General features: G+C 36.9%; 2 protein-coding genes across 2 annotated transcripts; one reads left to right on the top strand and one right to left on the bottom strand.

The window, feature by feature from the left end:
* Positions 1-3221: 3221 nt before the first annotated feature.
* LOC307124405 (tripartite motif-containing protein 16) lies at positions 3222-16257 on the top strand. The gene is made up of 5 exons (XM_079813573.1): positions 3222-3453; positions 10811-10846; positions 13356-13418; positions 13510-13649; positions 15442-16257. Exons 1-5 carry the CDS (start codon positions 3402-3404, stop codon positions 15850-15852), a joined length of 702 nt encoding a protein of 233 aa, XP_079669699.1. The 5' UTR covers positions 3222-3401; the 3' UTR covers positions 15853-16257.
* Positions 16258-17005: 748 nt separating this feature from the next.
* Positions 17006-22409, bottom strand: akt1s1 (AKT1 substrate 1 (proline-rich)). The gene is made up of 6 exons (XM_079835578.1): positions 22258-22409; positions 20978-21626; positions 20621-20900; positions 20457-20540; positions 19255-19424; positions 17006-18106 (listed from the first exon to the last, which is right to left on the bottom strand). Exons 2-6 carry the CDS (start codon positions 21356-21358, stop codon positions 17969-17971), a joined length of 1053 nt encoding a protein of 350 aa, XP_079691704.1. The 5' UTR covers positions 21359-21626; positions 22258-22409; the 3' UTR covers positions 17006-17968.
* Positions 22410-23548: the final 1139 nt, after the last annotated feature.

Below are 23548 nucleotides of genomic sequence, written 5' to 3'. Positions count from 1 at the left end.
ACTGTTTTTTTTTTTTATTAGAATATAGACAGAATAAATTGGTATGCAAGTACTTTTACTTTTAATACTTAAAGTACATTTCAAATCAGGTACTTTTTACCTAAGTAGGGTTGTCATTGTGGTACTTCTACTTTTGCTCAAGTAAATATATCTCTGGTTATTTGTACTTTTACTTAAGTACTGAGATTCAGTACTTCCTCCACCACTGTATACTATGATGATTAAGCGCTCCCTTTTTTTGGAGCAGCGTATATTAAAACGTTTATTCATATAAATGCAGCCTTGGTGAGCAACAGAGACTTCTTCCATAAACATTAAAAATCTTACAGACCTTTTTACCTATTTCTTTTGAACAACAATAATGTAGGTGACGTAAAGGACACAAACTGAAACCGAGGACATAAACCTAAGCTACATTTTTCTATAAGTCTAACTTTCATCTCATAGCCACAGTTGGTTGAGATTAATCATCAAAGCTTGACATTCAATGACATGGCTGTTCTCCAAGATTGTATCCATCCTCTCATTGCTTGTTGTTACTTCATAAGTTGTTGCTAATCGTAGTGTGTTTGATGTAAACAGATGTGAACTTGAGGATAGAATGTTCTAGATCGACCCCCGCTGCCCATATGCTCATGTCCCCTTTCTGTGTCTATCTTTGTCAGCTGTCAGTCATTCTCAGCTTGTGGGCCTGTTTGTCTTGGGTCCGTTCATGTATAACTTTGGCAGTATGTGGTAAATCTGGATCTTACAAGGCTCAGTGCCGACAACACTCTATCGTGTTCCTCTAAACCCTTTACCACACCACCCACCCATGTTCTCTGAAAGATTTTGTTGTCCCATGGAGCAGGACAAGTCAATGGCCTTAATCAATCACTGTCGGTCTCTTTGTATCCAGGCCAAAGTCAAAGTCATGGTAAAACTCTAAAGCAAGCAGAAGAGAGCTTGAATGAATTTCAAAGTAAATGGATCTGCTGGTATGCCAAGGTCTGACACCTTTGTGCTTACTGGCCTCTGTAAACAGCCCTGGTGGTCTAAAATGTACCATGTCAAAAGGCAGAGCAGCAGGAGACCGTGATTTGTTTTTCCGGCTTAAGCTGTTAAACTAATGAGAATTAAAACATTGCACATCTGACTTTACAAATCTCAAGCCTTTAGCCCTCTCTAAATGTTTGGTATTAGGTAACTTCTCTACAAATAGATCATATTCAGTGAAGAACTATCATCACAGCCCTGATGAATGTGTGGATACCAAGAAGCACATGGCTGAAACTGAGACAGAACAGTGGTGTATGTGGCGTCGTAAGGGCATTTCTCTCTCGCTCACTCTTTTGCTCTCCGCCTGGCACTGTATTTTTCCTCAACAAAAACATCAAAACAACTGCAAGTTATTCAGACTGAAATTGTGTTGTTTTCTCAGGGAGAAATGCACCATGGTGTGTGACTTGCTCAACCTTCGCTAATATAAATCTGAATTCAAACCCATTTCAAATATGTCCACAAGAAGAATCGCATGGCATATGAGAATAGAGCATATACATATTGCAGGAAAAGGAAACCTCTGTTTAGGAGAGGCCTCTGTCAGTGGTCAGTCATAAATCTCACATCCTGTCTGAACAGGGTTTCCGTGACTACCCGTGACTCAGAGCGCACCTGCCAGGGATGCCACTGTGATTTTATTCTGAGCTTATTAGAGCAAAGGTTTAGTGAGGTCTCCCGGTTTTGATTTTGCTCTATTGACATACATGGACGTGCTGGTCTGTTATAACAATACACATATGACCACCATGTCCATGTATGTCAATAAATCAAAACCGGAAGACCTCACTATATATATATATAGCTAGCTTCTATTGATATAATACATTTCTTTTGATACTATTTACTCGTAAATTATACAGACTAAAACACCCATCCATCCGTCATCTGTCTGTCAGTCCATCCTTCTGTCCGTATATTATATTATATTATATAATTATCACAAATGAAATATCAAATTATATAAAATATTTATATGAATATATTCATAATTATTAAATAATATGTAATAAGCATAATATATATTATACCTATTACATATTATTATATAATTTTATAATAAATAATTTAATAATATGATATAACAATACACACACCTATATAATATTACATATTATAGTATATATAATAATATCTTTTGATAGTAGTTACTTCTGATTTACGCAGAACAGACAAACAAACATTGTGCAGCCTACAAACCATTGTCATTCCACCGATGCTATTTCGGAGGGAGGTATGGTTAGGGTGTCTCTTAAAACATCCTATACATTCACATACCCACACAATGTAAAGTGATTTAGCTAAAGATAGCTTACAGTTGCCACCTATTAAAATTCTACCGCCTAACTTACAGGTCTTCAAAGCGTGAGGAGCTAATGAAACTGAGGATTCCGTGGAAGGGAAGCTGTTTCTTATTACCACGTTAAAGAGAGAACAGAGGTGCTAAGAGGAAGACTGTGAAAAGAATGACAAGGAATACACCTGTCTCATTTATCAGGAATGAAGACAGGCCAAATATAATCGACAGTCTGCTTTCAAGCATTAAAATCAGAGATGGAGAAATGTCTCTCATTACTGAGCTGAGCGATAATGTGCTGTAATACGGTTGAGTGGATCCACCTCAGATTAGCACAGATTTGCTGTTTTTATGATACTTTTGTTCCATTAAGGCTATTATAAGGTATGATGGCCTCATGAGGTATGACATAAGGTCCACAGCCAAGTGTCAGCAATCTTAGTAAATCATTTATTTCAATGCGCATTGCTTCAAGGTGTTTTGGAGGGAAGATTAGTCTACATTTTTGGCTCATTACACCCTCCATGTCCATTTGCAAGTCCAGAATCTTGGTATTAGCAAAGTTGCTGTGGATACATAACATTTCCTGCAGCACAAAAGGTGAGCTGAAAAATGCTCGGGTTGTGTGTGAAGATGTCCTTCAGACGTGACAGTAATGTGAGTGTAATGTCAGACGCCCTGCTGAACTCTGGGGTCAGAAAACCTATTCTTTCTTCTCATTGTATAAACAAACACTTTTAAACACTTTTTGCACAAAACACTTTCGGCGAAATAAACTAAAATACCCTGCTTTTTTCTTGAAACTTTTGCACTTTGCACTTTTTTGCCATAAATTCTGCTGCATAACTAGATTGACAAATGTGTGTGTGCGATATTGGCTCATTTCATGGTACACGTGAACTACACGTGGTTTAAGTGACAGGATCAACCTCGTGTCCACCTCGACCACCTACAGACCCCCTCCCCATATAGGCAGTGTTTTTTCCTCCCCCTTTTTCAGAGTGAATAAGAAGGGAACCCAGAGACTGAGAGACTCGGAGTCAAAAGACGCTCATCCACCCCTGCAATGCCTAGTACCCCAAGCACCAACGGAATCATGCCTGAAGCAAAGAAAGCAGGTAAGGACTGCTCTCATTGCCTCACCTATTTCAATTTATTATCTTCCGAACAGGCTCACCTGTACCAGGACACCTTGTTGTCAGTTTCTGCCTCATTTAAGCTAAGAATTGTAACTTGCTACAAATGCAAATCTTTTTAATAATCTGGCACTCTAGAAGTAAATAAATAATTAAAACTTGTAAAACAGTGCTTTATAGAAGACACATTTTTACATAGATATATATGGAAGTGGATCAACAGAGAAAATTGACAGTAAGAATGATCAAATAATAAAAATAAAATGCAAAAGTCACATAATAAATAGAAAAAAAAAAACCAGTAAAACTAAGTGATGGCAGCCAAAAATTAAGTTGCCTGAGGAAAAGCCTACAAAGTCTATATATGTGTCACATAAATGGCAAAGTAAAATGGACATAAAACAGTTAAGTTATTTAAATATATTGTATTTATTATATTCATAAATATTTTATTATTATTGTATATTTTTTTAAATAAATATTCATATATTATTAGTTTTATTTGAATTGGTATTCTCTTTTTTATCGTGGTACATCACAAAATTAAAAAGATAAAATACGTACATATCAATGCATGTGGTACAGAACCCGACTGACAGTTATAATTGGAACAGAAAAGGAAAATATTGTGTGTGTGTGTGTGTGTGTGAGTGTGTGTGTGTGTGTGTGTGTGTGTGTGTGTGTGTGTGTGTGTGTGTGTGTGTGTGTGTGTGTGTGTGTGTGTGTGTGTGTGTGTGTGTGTGTGTGTGTGTGTGTGTGTGTGTGTGTGTGTGTGTGTTAATAGCTAATAAATCAAACTAAATGATGTTTGAATAAAAATGTAAAAACATTTCTGTGTGGGTTGTGTGTAGGGGGGTAGGGTTATGGGATAGAAAATATCATTAGCTCAAAAAACATTAAGTCTATAAAGAAATAAAAACAAGTCTGTGTGTGTGAGTGTCTGTGTGTGAGTGTCTTAGCCCTATTTTGTGGGCAAATTTGCAGTGAGATAAATCTGAAAAAAAAACTCCTTTTAGGGATGTCCTTTGTGATTTGTTGGAAGAAAAAAAATCTGTATAGAAAAACAATAGGAGTCCATGGAATGTCCCCATTTAGATAGCTAAGTAAACGTGTGTGCGTGTGTGATCAGTGTCTGAAATGTAGCAATAATAATTCATCTCAGACTATGGAATGCACCTGGTCATGCATCCACGCATCTTTCTAGACACTTCAAACCGAGTCTACATGCTTAGGACCTGCAGTATTTACAGCACTGATGACAGTACCCAAACTAAAAGTGTCACCACAATGCTGATTTGATGGAAGGTTATTCTGACAGTTTGTGTGAGTTGCATATACTCGGAGAAAGCCGAGATCAGAGGTACACAGGAAAGACTAAAGGTCGACAGCATGAGGAGAGGGCTCCTTGGACATCATTGTCATACTTGTTACACTCCAGGCTCTTGTGCACAGCTTAACATCTCACAGGAAAATAATAATAGTCTTTACAGAGACAAAGCGTTTAGCAGCTGCTCTACTCAATCTTTCAACCACAAATTATAATGAGAGGAAAGATGCACATACAAGAGCACTCTCTCTTGGCCTTGCATATATTTTAAGATAAGCATGTTGTCAAAAATCCTCTAGACTCAAACAGTGTTATCACGTACATACTATTTAAAGTGCTTTAAAGAGGTCAAATGCGAAATATGTACTCATAAAAAAGCCTTTGTAGCTATGCTTTACTCAGCTTTTACATATGCTGTAACAGTAAACTGTGTATGCCCAACACTATAAGTAAATAAATACATATTTTAAATGTTTCCAAGTTCAATATCAAAGCGTGAGATTGATATATGTACCAAAGTGAACTGATATGCATTCATCAGATGAATCAGCTTTCAGGTGTTAGTTGCACGGTACCTCTTTCACCCTTCTACTTTAACACATCGTCCTAATCTGTCATCTCAACAACTCTCTCTTTCTCTTCCAATCGCTCTTGATCTTAATTTCATTTCAGTTTTAGTTAGATTTTAATTTTGTATTTTAATTTGTAATATTTATTTTTTATTACAATTTAAATATATTATTCATAATTTTCATTTAAATTAAAACAATACAAAAAAAATGTGTAAACGTCAAATTAAATAATATCATTATAATATAATATGGGTGCTGTCAAATCGATTAATCACAATAATAAAATTAATAGCGATTCATTGCTTTGACAACACTAAATATAATATAATTAGTGCTGTCAAATCGATTAATCGCGATTAATCTTAATCACATCCAAAATAAACGTTTGTATTTACATAATATATGTGTGTGTGTGTACCGTGTAGAATTAGTATGTATATATAAATATATACACAGTATATACTTGCAAATATTTCTTAAATATATTGAGTGTGTATTTATATACATAATAATAACACAGTACACACACATATATATTATGTAAACACAAACTTTTATTTTGGATGTGATTAATCGATTTGACAGCACTAACTGCATTAATCGCTATTAATCCAAAATAAAAATTTGTGTCATGTTTACATTTGTTTACATAATATATATGTGTTTGTAGTGTGTGTAATTATTATGTATATATAAATACACGCATATGCATGTATATATTTAAGAAAAATGTGTTATATTTATATATAATATAAATATACATACATGCAAATATTTCTTAACTATATACATGCATGTGTGTGTATTCAAATATACATAATAATTTCACACAGTACACACACATATATATATTATGTAAACAAATTTTTATTTTGGATACGATTAATGGCGATTAATCGCTTTGACAGCACCAAATATAATATAATTAGTGCTGTCAAATCGTTTAATCGCAATTAATCATATCCAATTGTATTATTATGTATATATAAATACACACTCAATATATTTAAGAAATATTTGCAAGTATATACTGTGTATATATTTATATAATGTATATGATATATACATATAAATATTTGATATATAAATATAAAAAAAATCTTAAATGTATACTTGCATGTGTGTATATTTATATATACTACATAATTCTACACAGTACACACACACATATATATATATTATGTAAACACAAACTTTTATTTTGGGTGCGATTAATCGTGTAATAAATTTGACAGCACTAAATATAATATAAAATATAATATAATACAATATAATATAACATAGCTATTTTTAGTATGGCTTTTCACCTTGTTAGCACCCTCTTGCACCTTATTTCAAGTTGAGAAGAAGCTCCTACTGATGTCTGATGAACTTATCAATGATGACATGCCGCCTTCTTGATCACAGGAGTAATGAAGTGTAAAACACACCACAGTAACTCATCTCCACAGCTGTACCATATTTGTTTTATTTATGCCTTCTGTGATTTAGCCAAGTTGTGTCTGGGTTGGGCATTGTGGTATCCGGCAAGATTAGACACCAAAAGTTCATGACACCATGAGTGCGTAATTCTCAGCAATCTAAGTCAGCATGGAAACCAACTCAATCAATGTTAAGAGAGATCTGATATAAATACCTGAGAACATCTCTTATCCAACCGGGTAGAATGTCTTTCTCAGGACTGTAATGTGTCACACCGCCGAAATCTCCCTTTACAGACATGAATCCCCCTATTTGTGCATCTGTCTGTTCATGTTATTTTCCATCGGGCCTGTTTCAAGTAAGCAATCAACAGAAGGCCACCACTCAGCATGTGGTTTTCAACACTCAGGGGCCACGAGATCATATCCATCGCCTTCCCTCTCAAATCATCATGTGTAACATCTCCTTAATCCAACCACCAGATATGAACCATACCAGCGTGCCCGCAGCGGCTGGGTGCATGGCAGGGGTTGGCACGAAACGCTACAGACGTGTCCAACACAAACAACTTGCTTTCTGCACTGTCATCACGAGCAAAAGACACCAAAGCCTAGCAAAGACCCTGAGGTCATCAACATAGCTGCTGATGCTAAAAAGAGGTCAAGTTCAAAGTTGCTCAACAGTATAGAAGGTTGTTTCCCTTTATGTGGTGCTAGCTTTATTTTAAAGATTTGACAAGGTTTAATGTTGAGGTTATTTAATTTAGAAACATAATATAACATGAATTTACCATGCTCATGGTTTCCACTTAGGTGAATGACTCTACCTTATCAATCTTTACTACTCTTAGGGACATGTTTGTAACTTTCTGCACTTCCTTTTTTTTGTGTGTGATTTCTAGTATTGATATCTAGTTTCAAATAATAAACCAAATCAGTTTCATCAAAAAACGTATACGTTTTAAACATTATTTTGTTTTATTTCCAGCCTTATAAAAATAGTGCTTCTCAAGCAAATGTATATTTTAAGAATATATATATTATATATACTTGAGAAGCACTATTTTTTGTACGACAAAACTTTTTTAGATAAGATATCTTGAATTATGTTCATACAAATGTAAAACAACTATGAACATGATTATCTATTCATACTTTTTAAGCATAAAGCTCACTAAATTATTAATTTCTCAATATAAAACTCAATATAAAACTATATATATATTGAACACAAGAAAAGTGTTTAAAAATATTGCACAAATGTATAATGTTATAACGAGGAAATTGTATATAAAATTACCAGTACCTTTTCCGTAAAAAAAAAAAACTGGAAACGAGACAAAAATACAGATGAATACATTTATTATTATTAATTGGCAGTACTCATTGCTGATTCTGGCCCTTCTCATTCTCTCTGCCATGTCTTCTGATCTCCACCAAACATTTTACAGTTGTGTGTTGATCTGGTGAACAAGGCTTTGCGGATGAACCCTCATTGGACATTTTGAGGTTTTCACCCAGACCCCCTCCATGTACCTCTTGTTTACAGCCTTTTCCCACTCATGGTCATCCTCCACCAAGTCACCACTCACAAAACACCAGGGTTAAATCTCACACCCTAACCTGAAGAGCTGTCAGCATGAAAAGAAACCTAACGTGCAGCTTCAAATTGCGTGAACAGAGACTTGACATCCGACATTTTTAGATCCTTCAGATTTGTTTTATTTTGGAGCTCTGCTTCATGACCATGGTTATAGTATAGTATGCTGGCTGTTCTGCTTGACCCCTCCCTCTTGTTCCTCCATACCAGCCCCTATAAGGGAGAGGTCCCGAAGAGAGGGTGAAACAGGCTATGACTGATGGAGTGACCTGTCAGCAGCAGTTGCTGTAATTTCTAGCCATGATCCCTTCTGTTCCCTTCGTGGCTGTACCAGCCATTCCTCTATAACTGCTTCTTTAAGTCCAAAGTCATGGATGGAATTTATATGTGCACCTGGATTATTTGTAAGGTTTCATTTCATGTGCTTAACATGAACAAAGATTAATGACTGTGCTGCCATTTTCATTACCCTCCATTTGTACGAGCTTGTATCTCATAATTACTTGATGGCCTCATGGGCCTACTTGTCATAGCATGTGTGTCTTCGAGATGTATAACATATAAAATAATTGAAGGTTGATAAAAGATGATGTTGGTGATGATGGTGAAACAATCTGTTTTTGGTGATTGTCAGCGAGATCACAAACAGTGGTGGGGGTCTTGAACAGGTGTACAAAAGTGCCCGTCCTGAATGCATTGGAACACAGCTGACCCGATCACTTAGGGGTGCACACTGTCACAAGGATCTATTATAGTGAGTCATCTCTGTCCCCTCCGACGGCCCAAACCGCTCAGCCAATCAAAAGAGAGTCTCAAGCATTTTTACCAACATCTCAGGCTTGCTTAAACGTGACTGAGGAATTACTGACAGGATGATTTTTTTTTTGGTATCTGATCGTATCTGGTATCACTGAAAGTGAGACCAGATTCTTCAAGGTGTCACTTTCAGACTTTTTTTAATCAGCCGACATCCCTACACTAAAAATATGACATGGTTAAATTTTATTTTAAGATATCCATGTTACAGTGTAATTATACATTTAAGTACTTAACATTTAGTACTTTAAGTACTACATGTACTTTGTTTGGGTTAGTTTAGGGTTAGTTGCTTGTAATTATGCATATTTTAAATGGATTACTTCAGTACATGTAACGTGTAATACGGACACTGTAAAATTAAGTGTTAAAGTTTAGTCTTTTGATCTAACAATAGCTTACCTAAAAATAAAGCACTAAAATATTACAATTAAAATGGCTAAAAGTATCAATTAAAATACATTTCTTTTATTTGAGAAGCAACACTGCAAAATGTATAAATATTTAAGTTAAAAATGCAAGTGTAAAGACTTTTCACTTGTTTTGAACATTGTTATACTTAAGAATTGTAACATATAATATATTTTTGTGGTAAAAGTGCAATTCTATAAAGATACATTCTCTGAAAACATATTATACCTGGGAAACAAGACAAAAAAAACCCCTTTCTGTCAGAGTCGATAGCCTCGTGTTCAGCGCTTTGACATATAGCGCAACTGCGACTACATGTCACCAACTTGAGTTTGATTCCCAGCTCAAGGTCCGGTGCTGATCCTGTTCTTCTCGCTCTACCCTGTGGTTTCCTCTCTAATCTCCACACTGTCTAATCCAATACAGCCATTAAAATTTCCAAAAAAAATACCACTTGCAGGGCTCAAACCAGCAACCTTTCCGTTTTAGCCACTACAATGCTCTTTTTTCAGGACACTATGTGGAAGTCTAGTTGTACACTTCATTGTTACAGTGACCTTCGCCCCCTCTGGCTGCAGCGATTAAAACAAACAAGTTGAACCAATACACTTAATGCCACTCAGCATTATGATAACCTAAGAGTGTCAACATTAGCCAAAGAAGGCAAAAATGTGGGAGCGCTAATGCATGAACCAGGGACGGGAGATGGTTTTCTGAGAAGGTGCTTGTGAAAATCAACAATAGAGAGAAAAGTGTTAAACCTGCAAACACAGTGCTGGACATAAACATGCCAACACCACTAACACCATGGACATGAAGTGCGGCAGAAACAAAAATGTATTCTTAGAAACTGCTGTCAGAGCCTATGATGTGTGTCCATGATGAATGTAAGTTTAGGCCTATAGCATGCTTCTTAGTTGTAACCTAAACCGTGACAGGCATGGGTAAACTATATGATTCAGTGCTAACAACAGATGAATGGCATACCATAGGGTGATACATTGCACGCGAGAGGTAAGGAAGGGGGATCAGAAAAGCAATGTAAGGAAAAGGAAGAATCTAGAATGCTTGTGTAGCGCCAGTGTAATTTTAAAACTGCCCATTGCTTCAAGTGATTTTTTGCCCATTGCTTCATTTGAAGTGTTTGAGGTTAACCTCTGAAGTTAACTGATGTCAATTTTCACTCCTACAGGAAGAAAAGGATCAAGAGCAGAAGTAAATCCAGCAGGTACTTGTGAACGATGCAATCCTACTGTACTGTTTACTGTTAACCTCCACCACTTAACCAGAACGCCCCGTATAGACCTTATTCAGAGAAGTGCCATGGCATGAATGAAAGCGAGGCTGTGAGGGATAGACTTTTTTGAGGAAAGTCGAGAGCTCTCAGACCCCTCCATAGACAGCTATTTAAATAACACTTTCAATGCCCAGAAAGGTAGTAAAAACATTGTTAAAATAGTCCATGTGACTCAAGTGGTTCAACCTCAATTTTATAACGCGATGAGAATACTTTTTGTGCACAAAAACAAACAAAAATAACTTTATTTAACAAGTTCTTGTCTTCCATCTGGGCCTCTGACGTGAACTCACAAAGCAGTTGTGCGAGAATATGACGTAGAGCCGGCTTTGATAAGACACTTTTACGTGCACTTTTTCGTTTCTCAGGAAATGCACACTTTAGCACTATTTTGAGCACTAGGCCAAGACCTAAAGCACAATCAATGTAGAATTCAACGTATACATATCTATGAGAACGCCGGCTCTACGTCATATTCGCGCGCATGCGTCGTGGTGCTTCGTGAGATCACGTCAGAGGCCCAGACGGAAGACAAGAACTTGTTGAATAAAGTCGTTATTTCGATTTTTTTTTGCGCACAAAAAAGCTATTCTCGTCGCTACATAAAACTATTGTAGAACCACTGTAGTGAGATGAACTTTTTAACAACGTCTTGAGAGAGGAAATGTCATTGCTGCCAATGGAAGCCTTTCTGAGCCATCGGATTTCAACAAAAATATCTTAATTTGGGTTCCGAAGATGAACAAAGGTCTTACGGGTTGGGAACGACATGAGGGTAAGTAATTAATTACAGAATTTTCAATTTTAGCCCTTTAACTATATTAGCGTCCACACCAGCAAACAAAATATTTCTGTTTATTCTAAGATGGCATTCAAGTCATGTCGTAAAGATCATATTTACGAGTTTAACGCACATGAACGCCACCACAAAGTCGTAAATACCAGTGGGAAGTTCGGGATTTTCTTTAAGTCCCAATCTGTACGAGTTGGGGGCGTGTCAGTGAGAAACATGCCGCAATCAATGGATGCAACGTCTAGCCTGACAAGCCAGACCCACATCAAGATTGGCAGGGCTCAATCCGAGGGGCGCGATAAACGGTTATCTTTCAAATTCCCTCTGCACGCAATAGGATATCGCTACAACCAACCAGAGCAACGAAGAAGATGAAGCGGAGCTAGTTGATAGATTAAACTTTCGCAGTATCCGGTCGGCAAAACTCCAAACACATCTTCCTTTCTTAAGAATGACTTTAGTGCCGTTCTTTGTTTAACTCTAACTCCAAGTCTTCCAGAGTCGCGGCAAAAACCGTTTCGAAAGACCGCTGTTCGCAAGCTTCTTTGTTTACGAGTAGCACTCGGAACCGCCGCAACTCTGCCGTCATTATGTTAAGCTCGCCCACCGACTCTAGACACGATGTGATTGGCCTGACCAGAGTTTGTTTTTTCCAGCTCGCAAGCCAACGGAGAGTTGCTAGACGACCCTGGCGGCTATTCATTTTCTATAAGCAGAGTTAACAAACCTTGCTGTATTTTTGTGAAATTCATTAAAAGAAGGTACACCGCCATCTTGCTCCGACCAAAGAGACGAACGCACATGATGTCGTAAACACGACTTCTCACCTCGTAAATACGAACATCCCAGGAGGACTTGAGTGCACCATAAGCGCGTGCTTGTCTGCTCGAGCTCCTACAGCAGGATGGATTCTGATTGGTTGACAATGTTTTTATCGTTCATCAGCTGGATAAAATCATTCTGAAAGTGATTCCAACAATATAGTTTCTCTATATAGTTATCGCTATAGCTGTGGTGTGAACTCTGCTGTTCTTTAATATTGAGAATGATATTTACAACTATAGGCTATATTTTATTCTTTATAGTTATCGTCCTTGGTGTGAACGGGCCTTTACCGTGTTTTCAATGGCATCCGCTGTAAAAAGCTAATGTTGTCTGGAGTTTGTCTACTGAAATTTCTTGGAAATATATTTTTGCAGTGTTTCGTCAGCAGAACAACCCAAAAACACATTAAATAACAGTTCCGAAGAGATGCATGTCTATCCCTCACAGCCTCGCTTTAATTTCACCAAGCTGAGCGCTCACTATAAACCATGTCACTAAACAGATCATTATTTCAGGTCTTATCGGAGGACATTGTGCTCTTATAATAGAACAGATCTGGACACTCAGATCAAAATAGCATTTTTCAAAATAGTAAATCTGACAAAGTGGTTTTCATGTGTGATCATTACCACATTTTCAAGGTGAGTTCTGCACCACTGCTCTCTTTACACCACTCTGTGTAAATAGGAGAGGATCATAATACAATGCAAATCACATGAAGCCTTGGCCTTCGTTAGACAGCTGACATTTAAATAGGATTATGCAGTCGTGGTATAGAATATAATGACTTCTTGCTCTTTCTTCTTTCTTTCTTTTTCACAGCAAAGGCACCACCGTATGAGGCCAACATCCCTGAGCCCAATACCAGAGCTGAGCTGATGAAATGTACGCATCCACATGGGACAGTCCTTTTATATATAGTTCTTTATTGTTATTTTATAGCCGCTTGTCTTCTGAAATGTTATTTCTCTCTCAGACTGGATAAATCTTTCTCTGGATGACAGAACTGCTCAGAAAATGTTGTGGCTCTCAGAAGGTGGGGCCAAAGTGTCACGTAAGGCAGAGGAAGTGTGTCCTGTTCTGGACAGACCAGAGAGATATGAACATTCACCACAGGTATGTATCTGTCTCCACAGGTTTTGTTGTGTTGTATCATTTTAGATCAGCTCATGTAACTCTTTCTTTTAGTACTGTCTTTATATTTATGCTTTAAAAAGGTTTGTTCACACAAAAAATAAAATTGTGTCATCATGTATGCCTCGTCATTCCAAACCTAGACTTTTATTCATCTTCAGAACAAAACGTCTTCAAAAATCAACATTTTCAAGCTTCACAAAGTACTGATTGACATCGTAAAAGTAATTTATATGAAATTAATTGTTTAATCCATATCTTCTGAAGAGACACAATGTACATGTACATGATATATACAATATGATTTGAACAGATTTAATTTAAGTATTTATTCATATATAAACATTGATCAATGACTTAAAAAGTCATAACTATGACATAAAAGTTGTGAGATACTAAGTTATGATTATGAGAAAAAAAGTTGTCAGTGTGACATATGAAATCAAAATTGACATTTTTTGTAATAATTTTCCTAGGGCTTTCAAGCTAGAATCACTAAAACTCTGCTGAGACCTTCAGACTGTTCTGACTTATGGCTGTTTAACCCGAGCAGTACGGTACAGAATGGTACGCAGACGCCTATCAAGTAAGGCTACTGTTGGCGTTGGAAACACAAGCCGGATCAGGGTTTATCGCCCCAAATCGTACTGTACTGTACCGCTCGGTGGAAACGCCATTAGTGTGTATATCTTTTCTAAGTGATCTGACTTACGATTTTCTTTAAAAAGACGATCAAAACTACGAAAAGTCCCATAGACTTTCATTCAGAACTTTTATACAATAACTCTAATAGATTATTTAAGCTTCATATATCTACATATATATTACTAGCCTAGCAACTACCTTAGGACATGACGTGCTAAAACATGCCATCAACATGTTAATTCATGCTAGCAATGTGCTACAACATGCTAATTCATGCCAGCAACGTGTGCTAAAACATGCTAATACATGAATGTTGATTCATGCAAGCAAATGCTAATTCATGCTGACAACACATTAAAACATGCCAATTCATGCCAGCAGTGTTAAAATATGCTAACAACATAGTAATTCATGCTAGCAATGTATTAAATCATGTTAGCAACATGTTAAAACATGTTAGCAAACATGTTAAAACATGTTAGCAATCTGCTAATTCAAGCTAGAAACATTATGCTAAATCTTGCTAGCAATGTGTTACAACATGTTAAAAACATGCTAAAACAACTTATCTCTCTCTATCTGTCTGTCTGTTTATTGCCTTCAAAACCTTTAAACTTTAAGTTTTAAAACTACTTTAACTTCAAAGTTTCTGGTCAGATATTAATGTCTCAAAGATATTAATGTCTCAAGCTACCATTAACGTTTGACTGGTTGTCAGTTTGACTGGTTGTTTTGTTTTTTGTCATAATTATGACGTTTTATCTATTTGTATGTCCTAATTTCAATTTTGACTTTTCGTAATTAGATTTCCTAAAGCATAATGTATTTTTGTGGTGGAAATGGACCATAATTCTGTGTACAGTATGTGATTGTATTTATTCATGAACAAATCATTTGAGTCTCATCTTTTCAATGAATCAGTCAATGTGCTTTACAAGACCAGTCTGAATGATCCATTTGCAAATCAGACTCATCCAGTTCTCATGTTCATCTCACAGTTTCACAGAAGAAAGTCATACAGGTTTGAAATGACATGAGGGTAAATATATGACGACAGAATGTAATCTTAGGACTGTCATGGTCAACATATAGTAAGAATATAACTGACTTTCACAATATCCTCCTGAAGGTGCTGTGTAAGGAGGGTCTTCTGGGCTGTCGTGGGTACTGGGAGGTGGATTGTGAGGGCTGGGTGGTGATCGGGGCAGCGTGTGAAAGCACAGGGAGGAAAGCTAAGGATGGCCCATGTGGCCTGGGAGAGAATGAGCTGTCATGGGGTGTTGGCTGGGCTGGATCCTGCTACCATGTCTGGCACAATGGAGAGAACATAGAATTCCAGGCTCCCCTCTGCCCCACCATCGGCATCTACGTTGACCAGCCAGCTGGCATCATCAAGTTTTGCCTAGTTGAAGAGGGAGAGGACGGCTCCAAGGAGGTCAAACTGGTTCATCGATTTTCAGCCAACATAAATGAAAATCTCTTCCCTGGTTTCTGGGTGGGCAGGAACTCCTACTGCTGGATCCGAAAGAAGGACCAGTAAAGGGGTGAATACATAAAGAGAAGGAGGGGTTGGAAGAAAACAGGGTAAGGGTGATGTAAGGAAAAGAACAGAATAGCTATGCTGGAAACTTTGATTAATTAGGGGGTAAGAAGCCAAAAAAAAGGCCTCTAACTTCAATAACGAAAATGAAACTGTAAATGGAGACTTGCATTCTAAACCTGAATCTGCCTTTGTTGCAAACCACTAGGTTGGTTCAAAAGTGTGCATCCTCAAAATATATTATTTTGCCAGTAATTTAATTGGTGTAGCATTAATCTTTATACTAATGATTTTGAATAGTCACTGTATTAATTTTATATTCCATGTGATGACAAATGCAGATACTTTAGTGAATATTTATCTCTATGCTCTAATAAACAAGTTCAAAATAATACTCTATTGTGTTATATACGAGTGGTGTGTTGTTCTTATTGCTGACATTAAAACCAGGTACAGGTCTTGTAGGGCTACTCAAAGGGTCAAGGTTTGGCCCAGTTGTGGGTAGATGCTGTAACTACACCATGTGGAGCCACAAAATAATCTTTCTCTATTGATGGCCATTCAAGAGTATTTTTTTGCTAAAAATAATAAAATACAATTAGCCTACATTAGGCCCTACTCTAACAAAGATGTTCTGCCATTTAGCAGTTCTCAGAGGGTAATTGAAAGCATGAAATGTAATTATATTTTTTGCTCGGTCTGCTGCCGGCAACATTCACCAATAGTCACAATTTGTTTCCTAATGATTATTATTCAAATTATTTTAAACAGAAAGACTAGAGTTTACATATTTATTATTTTAAAGAATTTATTAATGAAGGTCGGCCGATGTGTTCTTGTGCCATCAGGCAGAATAATTTATGCATTTATGTAAAAAAAACTAGCAACATTTGGTAAAAAACTCCATTCCATTTAAAGAGGAAATGGGTCTGAATTTAAGATTTGTTGTATTATTCATTTGTAGGTGGTTTGAATAAAAGTGTCTGCTAAATCCATAGACAGAGTAACTGTACATGAAAAGTCAACATCGCCCTCTGCTGGGCACAGGAATCATACTTTCCTTGGAGAGTACGACATTTTCTTCAGTCTACTCAACCACACTAAGCAAAACGATGAACTTTTATAGGAAACCAAGACGAAAAGGCCAACAGGATTCGACAACAAACAACTTTTATTCAAAAACGCATTTACTTAAACATTGAACAGTTGTGAAATGTTTAAGATGAACACAGCTGGTTGACATCTGTAGTGTTGTAAACCCTCATGTTTGACATATTCTTATCCTTTTTTAGAGAAGTTATCAAACTAATCAACAATTATACGCGTCATATTCCTGCATTCATATCCATTATAAGCACATGAATCCATTATAATGCAGAAACAAGTAATTTCTTGTGTCAATAAAATCCCAAACATTTGGTGTTTTTTCAAAGCTTTGTCCTCTCATTGTCCTTTTGTTTTACAAAGCATTGAATCAGAAAGTCTTCAGGACAGTGTCGGAAATAAAAGTGAGTCCACACAGGCAGAGAGTGACATCATTTGCAAGCATTCACATTAACATCTAGTCAGCTTTGGCAATCTTGCCAAGGAATATACACTACTGAATTTGCAGTAGTCTATATTTCCAAGAACATGTAGTGTTTGCTAATGTACAACGCTCCTCTGGTGATGGATGTGCAAGTGTCTCAGTGTGTAAATAGGCTCATATACTATCAGTAAATCCCACACTGCAGAGGACAGTTACTGGGGACGATTAGTAATGAAATGATGCAATGACATTTGCTGTTAGTGTTTCTCAACGAAATGCACAATGTCTGCCACAACCATCCAGTCAAAGCCAGAAGAAATTCTCCAATTAAGACATGCTAATCAAACCTCTCATCCTTCTGCAGCAGACGTGAAGGCTTGGTAAAGGTTTTGCCACTTTTAACGCCATAGAAATACTAATGATATGCAGGAGAAGCTTTAGATTTGGCAACATCTTTGCTAAAAACATCCATCAAACCTTGTGTCTTTTAAACTCTCCAGTTCTGTTCAAATCACTTTCGCACACAAACAAGCTCACGGCTCGTTCTCATGCACTCTCAAACAAACATATGCACACGTTGGTCTTCTCTCAGTGCTTAAGAGAGAAGTCGCCCGTGTTGAGGCGAGGTCGCGGCAGTGCTCCAAACATCTCCGTTCCATCTGTGGCTCCCGGTACCAGAAGGGCTTTCATACTGGCAGCTATGTGGTCCAGGTCTGCACAGCCCACCTAAAATAAAATATACCTTTTAAATCAAGCAAAGTATTTATATATGACAAAATTATGAGAAATGTAATAAACATTTTCAACAAAAATAAACCAACTATCTAAGTGGATTTTATCACAATGGCAGAAAGGGTGGTGACAAAACACCATATCAATAACTGGGTCAATAATACAGTACAATAATATTGCACCTTAATGTTTAGAACACAGATTTACCCCCAAAATGTATTTAAATACAGTTTTAGTGAAACATTTCCAGTGGGAAAATACAGTTTTTTTAAGGTGGAATTATCTTAATACTTTGAGATACAACACCCCTAATGGGACATTGTCTAAATAAACAAAAAATGGAACCTAATAACTCACTAATTTGTGAATAAAATGTCATTAAAAATATGTAGTATATCGTAAAATATTAGTTTGCTTTTGGACCTATTTAATTATAAATGAACTTTTTATGAATATTACTATAGAACAAAACTATAGTTATACTACCATTCAAAAGTTTAGGGTCAGATTTAAAAATATATATATTTCATTCAACAAGGAGGCATTAAATTGATCAATAGTAACAGTAAAGACTTTTACATTGTTACAAAATATTTCTCTATCTAATAAATGCTGTTCTTTTGAACTTTCTATTCATCAAAAAAATCATGAAAAAAAGTTTCTAGAAAACTATTAGGCAGCACAACTGTTTTCAACATTTCATATAAAATATATTAAAATAGAAGTTATTTTAAATTATAATAATATTTCTCAATATTACTGTTTTTACTGTATTTGACACACAACATATTTCTTTTAAAAAAAAGTAATCTTACCAATCTCCAATAAATACCAACCTTTGAAAGATATATGTGTATAGGTGTATATTGGCAATATACATTTCCCTCTACCCCATGTTCCACTTTGTATGGAATTGTTCAAAAAACATTAATTATGAGAACATGATGTATGAAGGATACATACAATATTGGCCAAATGAGTTATGCAAGTTGGTGACACAATTTTGCTACCTACAATTTTACACATCCTTTGTATTAAAAGTGCATACATAATCTGCCAAAAATAAATAATTTTGATCTCTATAAAGCTGTTGAAGGTGGGTATGTAGATGAGGGCGTGTAAAAAGCGGATGTGTTACTGACCCGTTCTCCACTATGGGAGTCACCCTGATGGGCATGGTTGTTCCTGTAGCCCCACACTGGTACAGACACAGGAAGTGAACGAGCCATTGCCATGGGGTTAGACGAGCGAGACGACAGGTGACCCATTGCCAAGCCACGAGGAGGGGGAGGGGCTTCCTCACTTAGAGAGCCTGACAGCAATAAAACAGATATAAATATATGAACAACAGCAATAAAACCATTTATGTTCCAGTGTCAGACACAACTCAGATAATGATCTCTTTGAACAGCACTTAAAACATGGAGAGACATGTTACTCTCAGTAACTCACACAAGGTTTCCATACTTTCAATATTACCAATCGCTTGTGATTACTGAATAAGGATTTAAAACTATGAATTATTAGTTATATTGGTACCATATCGGTTATCAGACGTTATTAGAGATTATAAGTCACTTATGCTCAAGACTGCATTTATTTGATCAAAAATAGAGTAAAAACAGTAATATTGTGAAATATATTAATATATTTTAAAATATAATTTATTTCTGTGATGGCAAAGCTGAATTTTCAGCATCATTACTCCAGTCTTCAGTGTCACATGATCCTTCAGAAATCAGTCTAATAAGATGATATTCTGCTCAAAAATTATGTATTATTATTATCAATGTTGAAAACAGTTGTGATGCTTAATATTTTGTAGAAACCATGATACATTGTTATTCAGGATTCTTTGATGAATTGATGAAAAAGATCAAAACAACAGCATTTATTTGACATGGAAATCTTATGTAACATTATACATGTCTTTGTCACTTTTGATCAATTCAGAGTGTCCTTGATAAATAAGAGTATTCAATTATTTTTAAAAATACTGACACCAAACCTTTGAACAGTAGTGTTCCTGTATTAAGATATTTTTGTGTATGCTTATTTCCTTACAATTTATCTTTACAATTACATTTATGCATTTTGCTCCAATTAGATGACCTTCTAACAATCGATTAAAGTTAATATTTTAAAACACTAATAAACATCATCAAAATAAAACAACACTTATCTATTTTTAATGTTACATATTACAATGTTGTAAATGTCTAAACATGAAAAAATGTGCCATAACATGAAATAATTTTTTGCCATTTGCCAGAATCCCCATTTAAAAAAAATAAATAATAATATAATAATAATAATAGTAGTAGTAATAATAATAATTATTCACCGTCAGTGCTCTCCTCCTCCCCATCAGACTCAAAGAAGGGCTCACAGTCCCGGGACAGAGAATCTTCATCCATTGAGAAGACGCCTGAGAAAGAGAGAGTTGTATTTGAGTTCATGAATGACCTGAAGGAATGACAAACGCCATCTCAGGACAGGTGAACTTACCTGCCGATTCATTCAGGTTACGTCTCCTTCCATCCAAATCTTCTTCCTCCTCCTCCTCCTCATCATCATCTTCCTCCTCCTCCTCTTCCTCCAAGTCCACAATTTCAGTTCTTTCTCTTGCCTTCTCACGTTCCTCAATTGCCACTTTCTCCCTTTCACCATTCCCATGCTGACTACCTGGCTGGCCAATGGCAGCAGCTGAGCTGTAGATGGATGGGTAACTCTGAGAATAGAGCCTCATGTTGGGACTAACATTCCCGACTCCATCTCCAGTTAAGCCCTTTGGAAAGAAGACACAGAACGTCATGAGGTGTTGCGATCAAACATGTATGCGATCAGTAATGAATCGCCACTCACCAGCCTGTCAGACGGCACATCCACGCCCAGTTTGGCTCCTGCCTCCTGTGTATTTAGACGTTTGTGTCTCTGTGCCGTCAGTACAGTGGTGGAGTGCAGAACTGCGATGTCATCTATGTATCGCTGTGACGACTCTGAAAGTGCCCCTTGTCCCCAAACGTGATAGGCATAATCAAACTTTCTGCTTCCGGAGGTACCGGAATTATTCCTTGTTCCTTCCACATCAATCCCAGAGGGACGGAACTTTTTATACGCAGTCAAAATAGCCAAATCACAACCGGACGTCTGACTGTAAGCCTCGGCGGCAGCAAGCAGCGCCAGCCAGCTCTCCTTGTGATTATCAGGGATCTCGGGGTTTGAGGATTTGGTGACAGAGGCCATGATGTGTTTATGCAACAACCTATGGCTCTGTTGAACTGTTTTCGGAATTCGTTCTTTTGGAATGCTGAAATGCTGATGTGTGTGAGAACGTATACGTCTGCGTTTATGAAATGTGTTTTTGTAGTTATAACTCTTTGGTAATGAGAACTTGGTTTAGCTGATGCTGATGGGACTGTTAGAAGAGGCACATTTGAAATGGGTAACGGTGTCTGCGTGCATGAGAGAACTAGGGGAGAGATGGGAGGACGCCACCACTTGCTGATGATACCTAGAAAATGAAAGATAATATGCATTAATCGAACATGCAATAAAAATATGTCATGCATTCCTTTTGAAATGTATATCTAACGTGCAAAAGAAAACATATCAGTTTTATTTATGCAAAATAAACATGCATTTTGATTTCTAACTGGCTCATCAACTGCTGTGCCACAAACCCCCCCACTCAGTTTGAAGGGTACGCCTCCATTCCCTCGCACGTGTAGCACACGTACACGTTTGTTTGGGACGTTCTTGTCAAAACGACTATCAGTCTTTCTGAAACGCTAAAAATCATTTTCGAGGCCTGTTGTGCAGCTGCATGCCTGCCTGCAACGGATTTGTCTATCGCTCGAATTTTCTGGACAACATGACGCAAAGCCAATCATGATTTCTGCTGCTTTCGTTCGTTTGTTTATAACTGTCAGCTTTAATATGCAACTACCATAATCTGTGCCTAAACAGCGGGGTATTTGCATTTCGACATAAACTGATTTAGAGCTTGTTGATTAGTTCACTGGTAAGAGGCCAAGTGAAATCCACAGGCCAGCCAGCGTTAGCAATGCAGCTAAAATCTATTTAAACGTTTTGCATAATCAATCGGGTTGATTCGAGGAAAGAAATACCATTAGTTGACTTACCCTCTTAATATCCTCCAGCCTCTGTCACAATCGTCCTTTACTTCCAACTTTATTAAACCCTCTTTGTTCGGAGCCTATTGCCCGTGCCTGTCTCTCCCCTAGTAGACTCCAGCGCAGCGACGCTCACAGCGCTGTTTACAGTAGGAGAAGACCGTGTTGCCAGATTGCGCAAGAGAAACAAGCAAACGGTCTGAAAAACATGCACCAAAGGCGACCTCTTTTTTTTTTCACGCGTTCTTTGTTAGCATAGAAAGCACAAAAACCAGGAGTTTCTATTACATGACACTATTACAATTTTTTCTCACTAAAGACCTGCTTTATTGTTATATGACATGCATTATTTAGCTAATTTATTTATAATCAATACATTTTTTGGGGCTGTTGAATTCTTGAATCTGATTGGTTGACGAACGCATTTATTTTCAGGGAAATGCATGGCTAATGTAGTTCCAGGCAGGTTTTGACCGCATTACAGTTCCATATCACTTCGCCAAATGATTTCAGTTATTTCAAAGGTCCTTAACAGCCTACAACAACAAAATATACAGTAAACAAATAGGATAAAAACAACAAATCATTTCCATGTTTTTTGCCACAAAATTACGTTTTATTAGGTTATGTACGGTTTTTCCCACGCGAACGCACGCACAAATGGACACGCACTCGGACACGCACTCGGACATAAACAACGTGTTGTCAGCGCTGCTCTGATGAATTTATCAGTAAAATAGTTTCAACTTAAAAGCTACATGACATTTCTCACTAGCGAAATAATAAAGGCACTGTTCTTGAGTAGATAAACTTACAGTTTCGCTATTAGTAGAGACGCTGCTGCCGAACATGGTTGAGTGACAGAATTCACAAGTAGCCTAATTTTATTTACTGCTGTTTTTTTTTCTCTAAACTTTTTAATGGACCCCTAAGCTCTCTGGGAGAGCCCAGTTTGAAAACCCCAATAACAATACTCAATTGCAACTTGCAGCAATATCATCTTTTCATTAATTATATGTTGTTGTTTTTTTATTTTTATAAATAGGCTACAACCTGCTAATTTAAATAATTATTAAAAAATTTGGAAAACACATTTACACATGGAGACAATGAAACGCTCAATAAATCCTGAAAAATGTGGTACTGCTCATATTTATCTGCAAACGACTTGACAGAATTCGCGTAATGAGAGGACATGGCAACATTTGGAGCAGGATGGTCGTGCGTCAACACATTTGCAGAGGTAACGTGCAGAAAGTACAAATAAGAGAGCAGGTGTGACATTGAAGGAAGCTGATAA

This window comes from Gobio gobio (genome assembly GCF_949357685.1).
Source record: "Gobio gobio genome assembly, chromosome: 1".
In the NCBI taxonomy this organism is placed as follows: Eukaryota; Metazoa; Chordata; class Actinopteri; order Cypriniformes; family Gobionidae; genus Gobio; species Gobio gobio.
Note: the sequence above shows the minus strand (reverse complement) of the source record. Positions and strands in the feature narration are given on the sequence as shown.

Bases quoted from the DNA above. Each gene is read 5' to 3' on its own strand.
- LOC307124405 (XM_079813573.1), top strand. From the start codon at position 3,402: ATGCCTAGTACCCCAAGCACCAACGGAATCATGCCTGAAGCAAAGAAA. The intron at 10,847-13,355 runs GTACTTGTGAAC...TCTTTTTCACAG, and splicing joins AGCAGAAGTAAATCCAGCAG to CAAAGGCACCACCGTATGAG. The intron at 13,650-15,441 runs GTATGTATCTGT...ATCCTCCTGAAG, and splicing joins GATATGAACATTCACCACAG to GTGCTGTGTAAGGAGGGTCT.
- akt1s1 (XM_079835578.1), bottom strand. From the start codon at position 21,358: ATGGCCTCTGTCACCAAATCCTCAAACCCCGAGATCCCTGATAATCAC. The intron at 20,541-20,620 runs GTAAGTTCACCT...TCTCTTTCTCAG, and splicing joins TAACCTGAATGAATCGGCAG to GCGTCTTCTCAATGGATGAA. The intron at 18,107-19,254 runs GTCAGTAACACA...ATTTTATTTTAG, and splicing joins ACTCCCATAGTGGAGAACGG to GTGGGCTGTGCAGACCTGGA.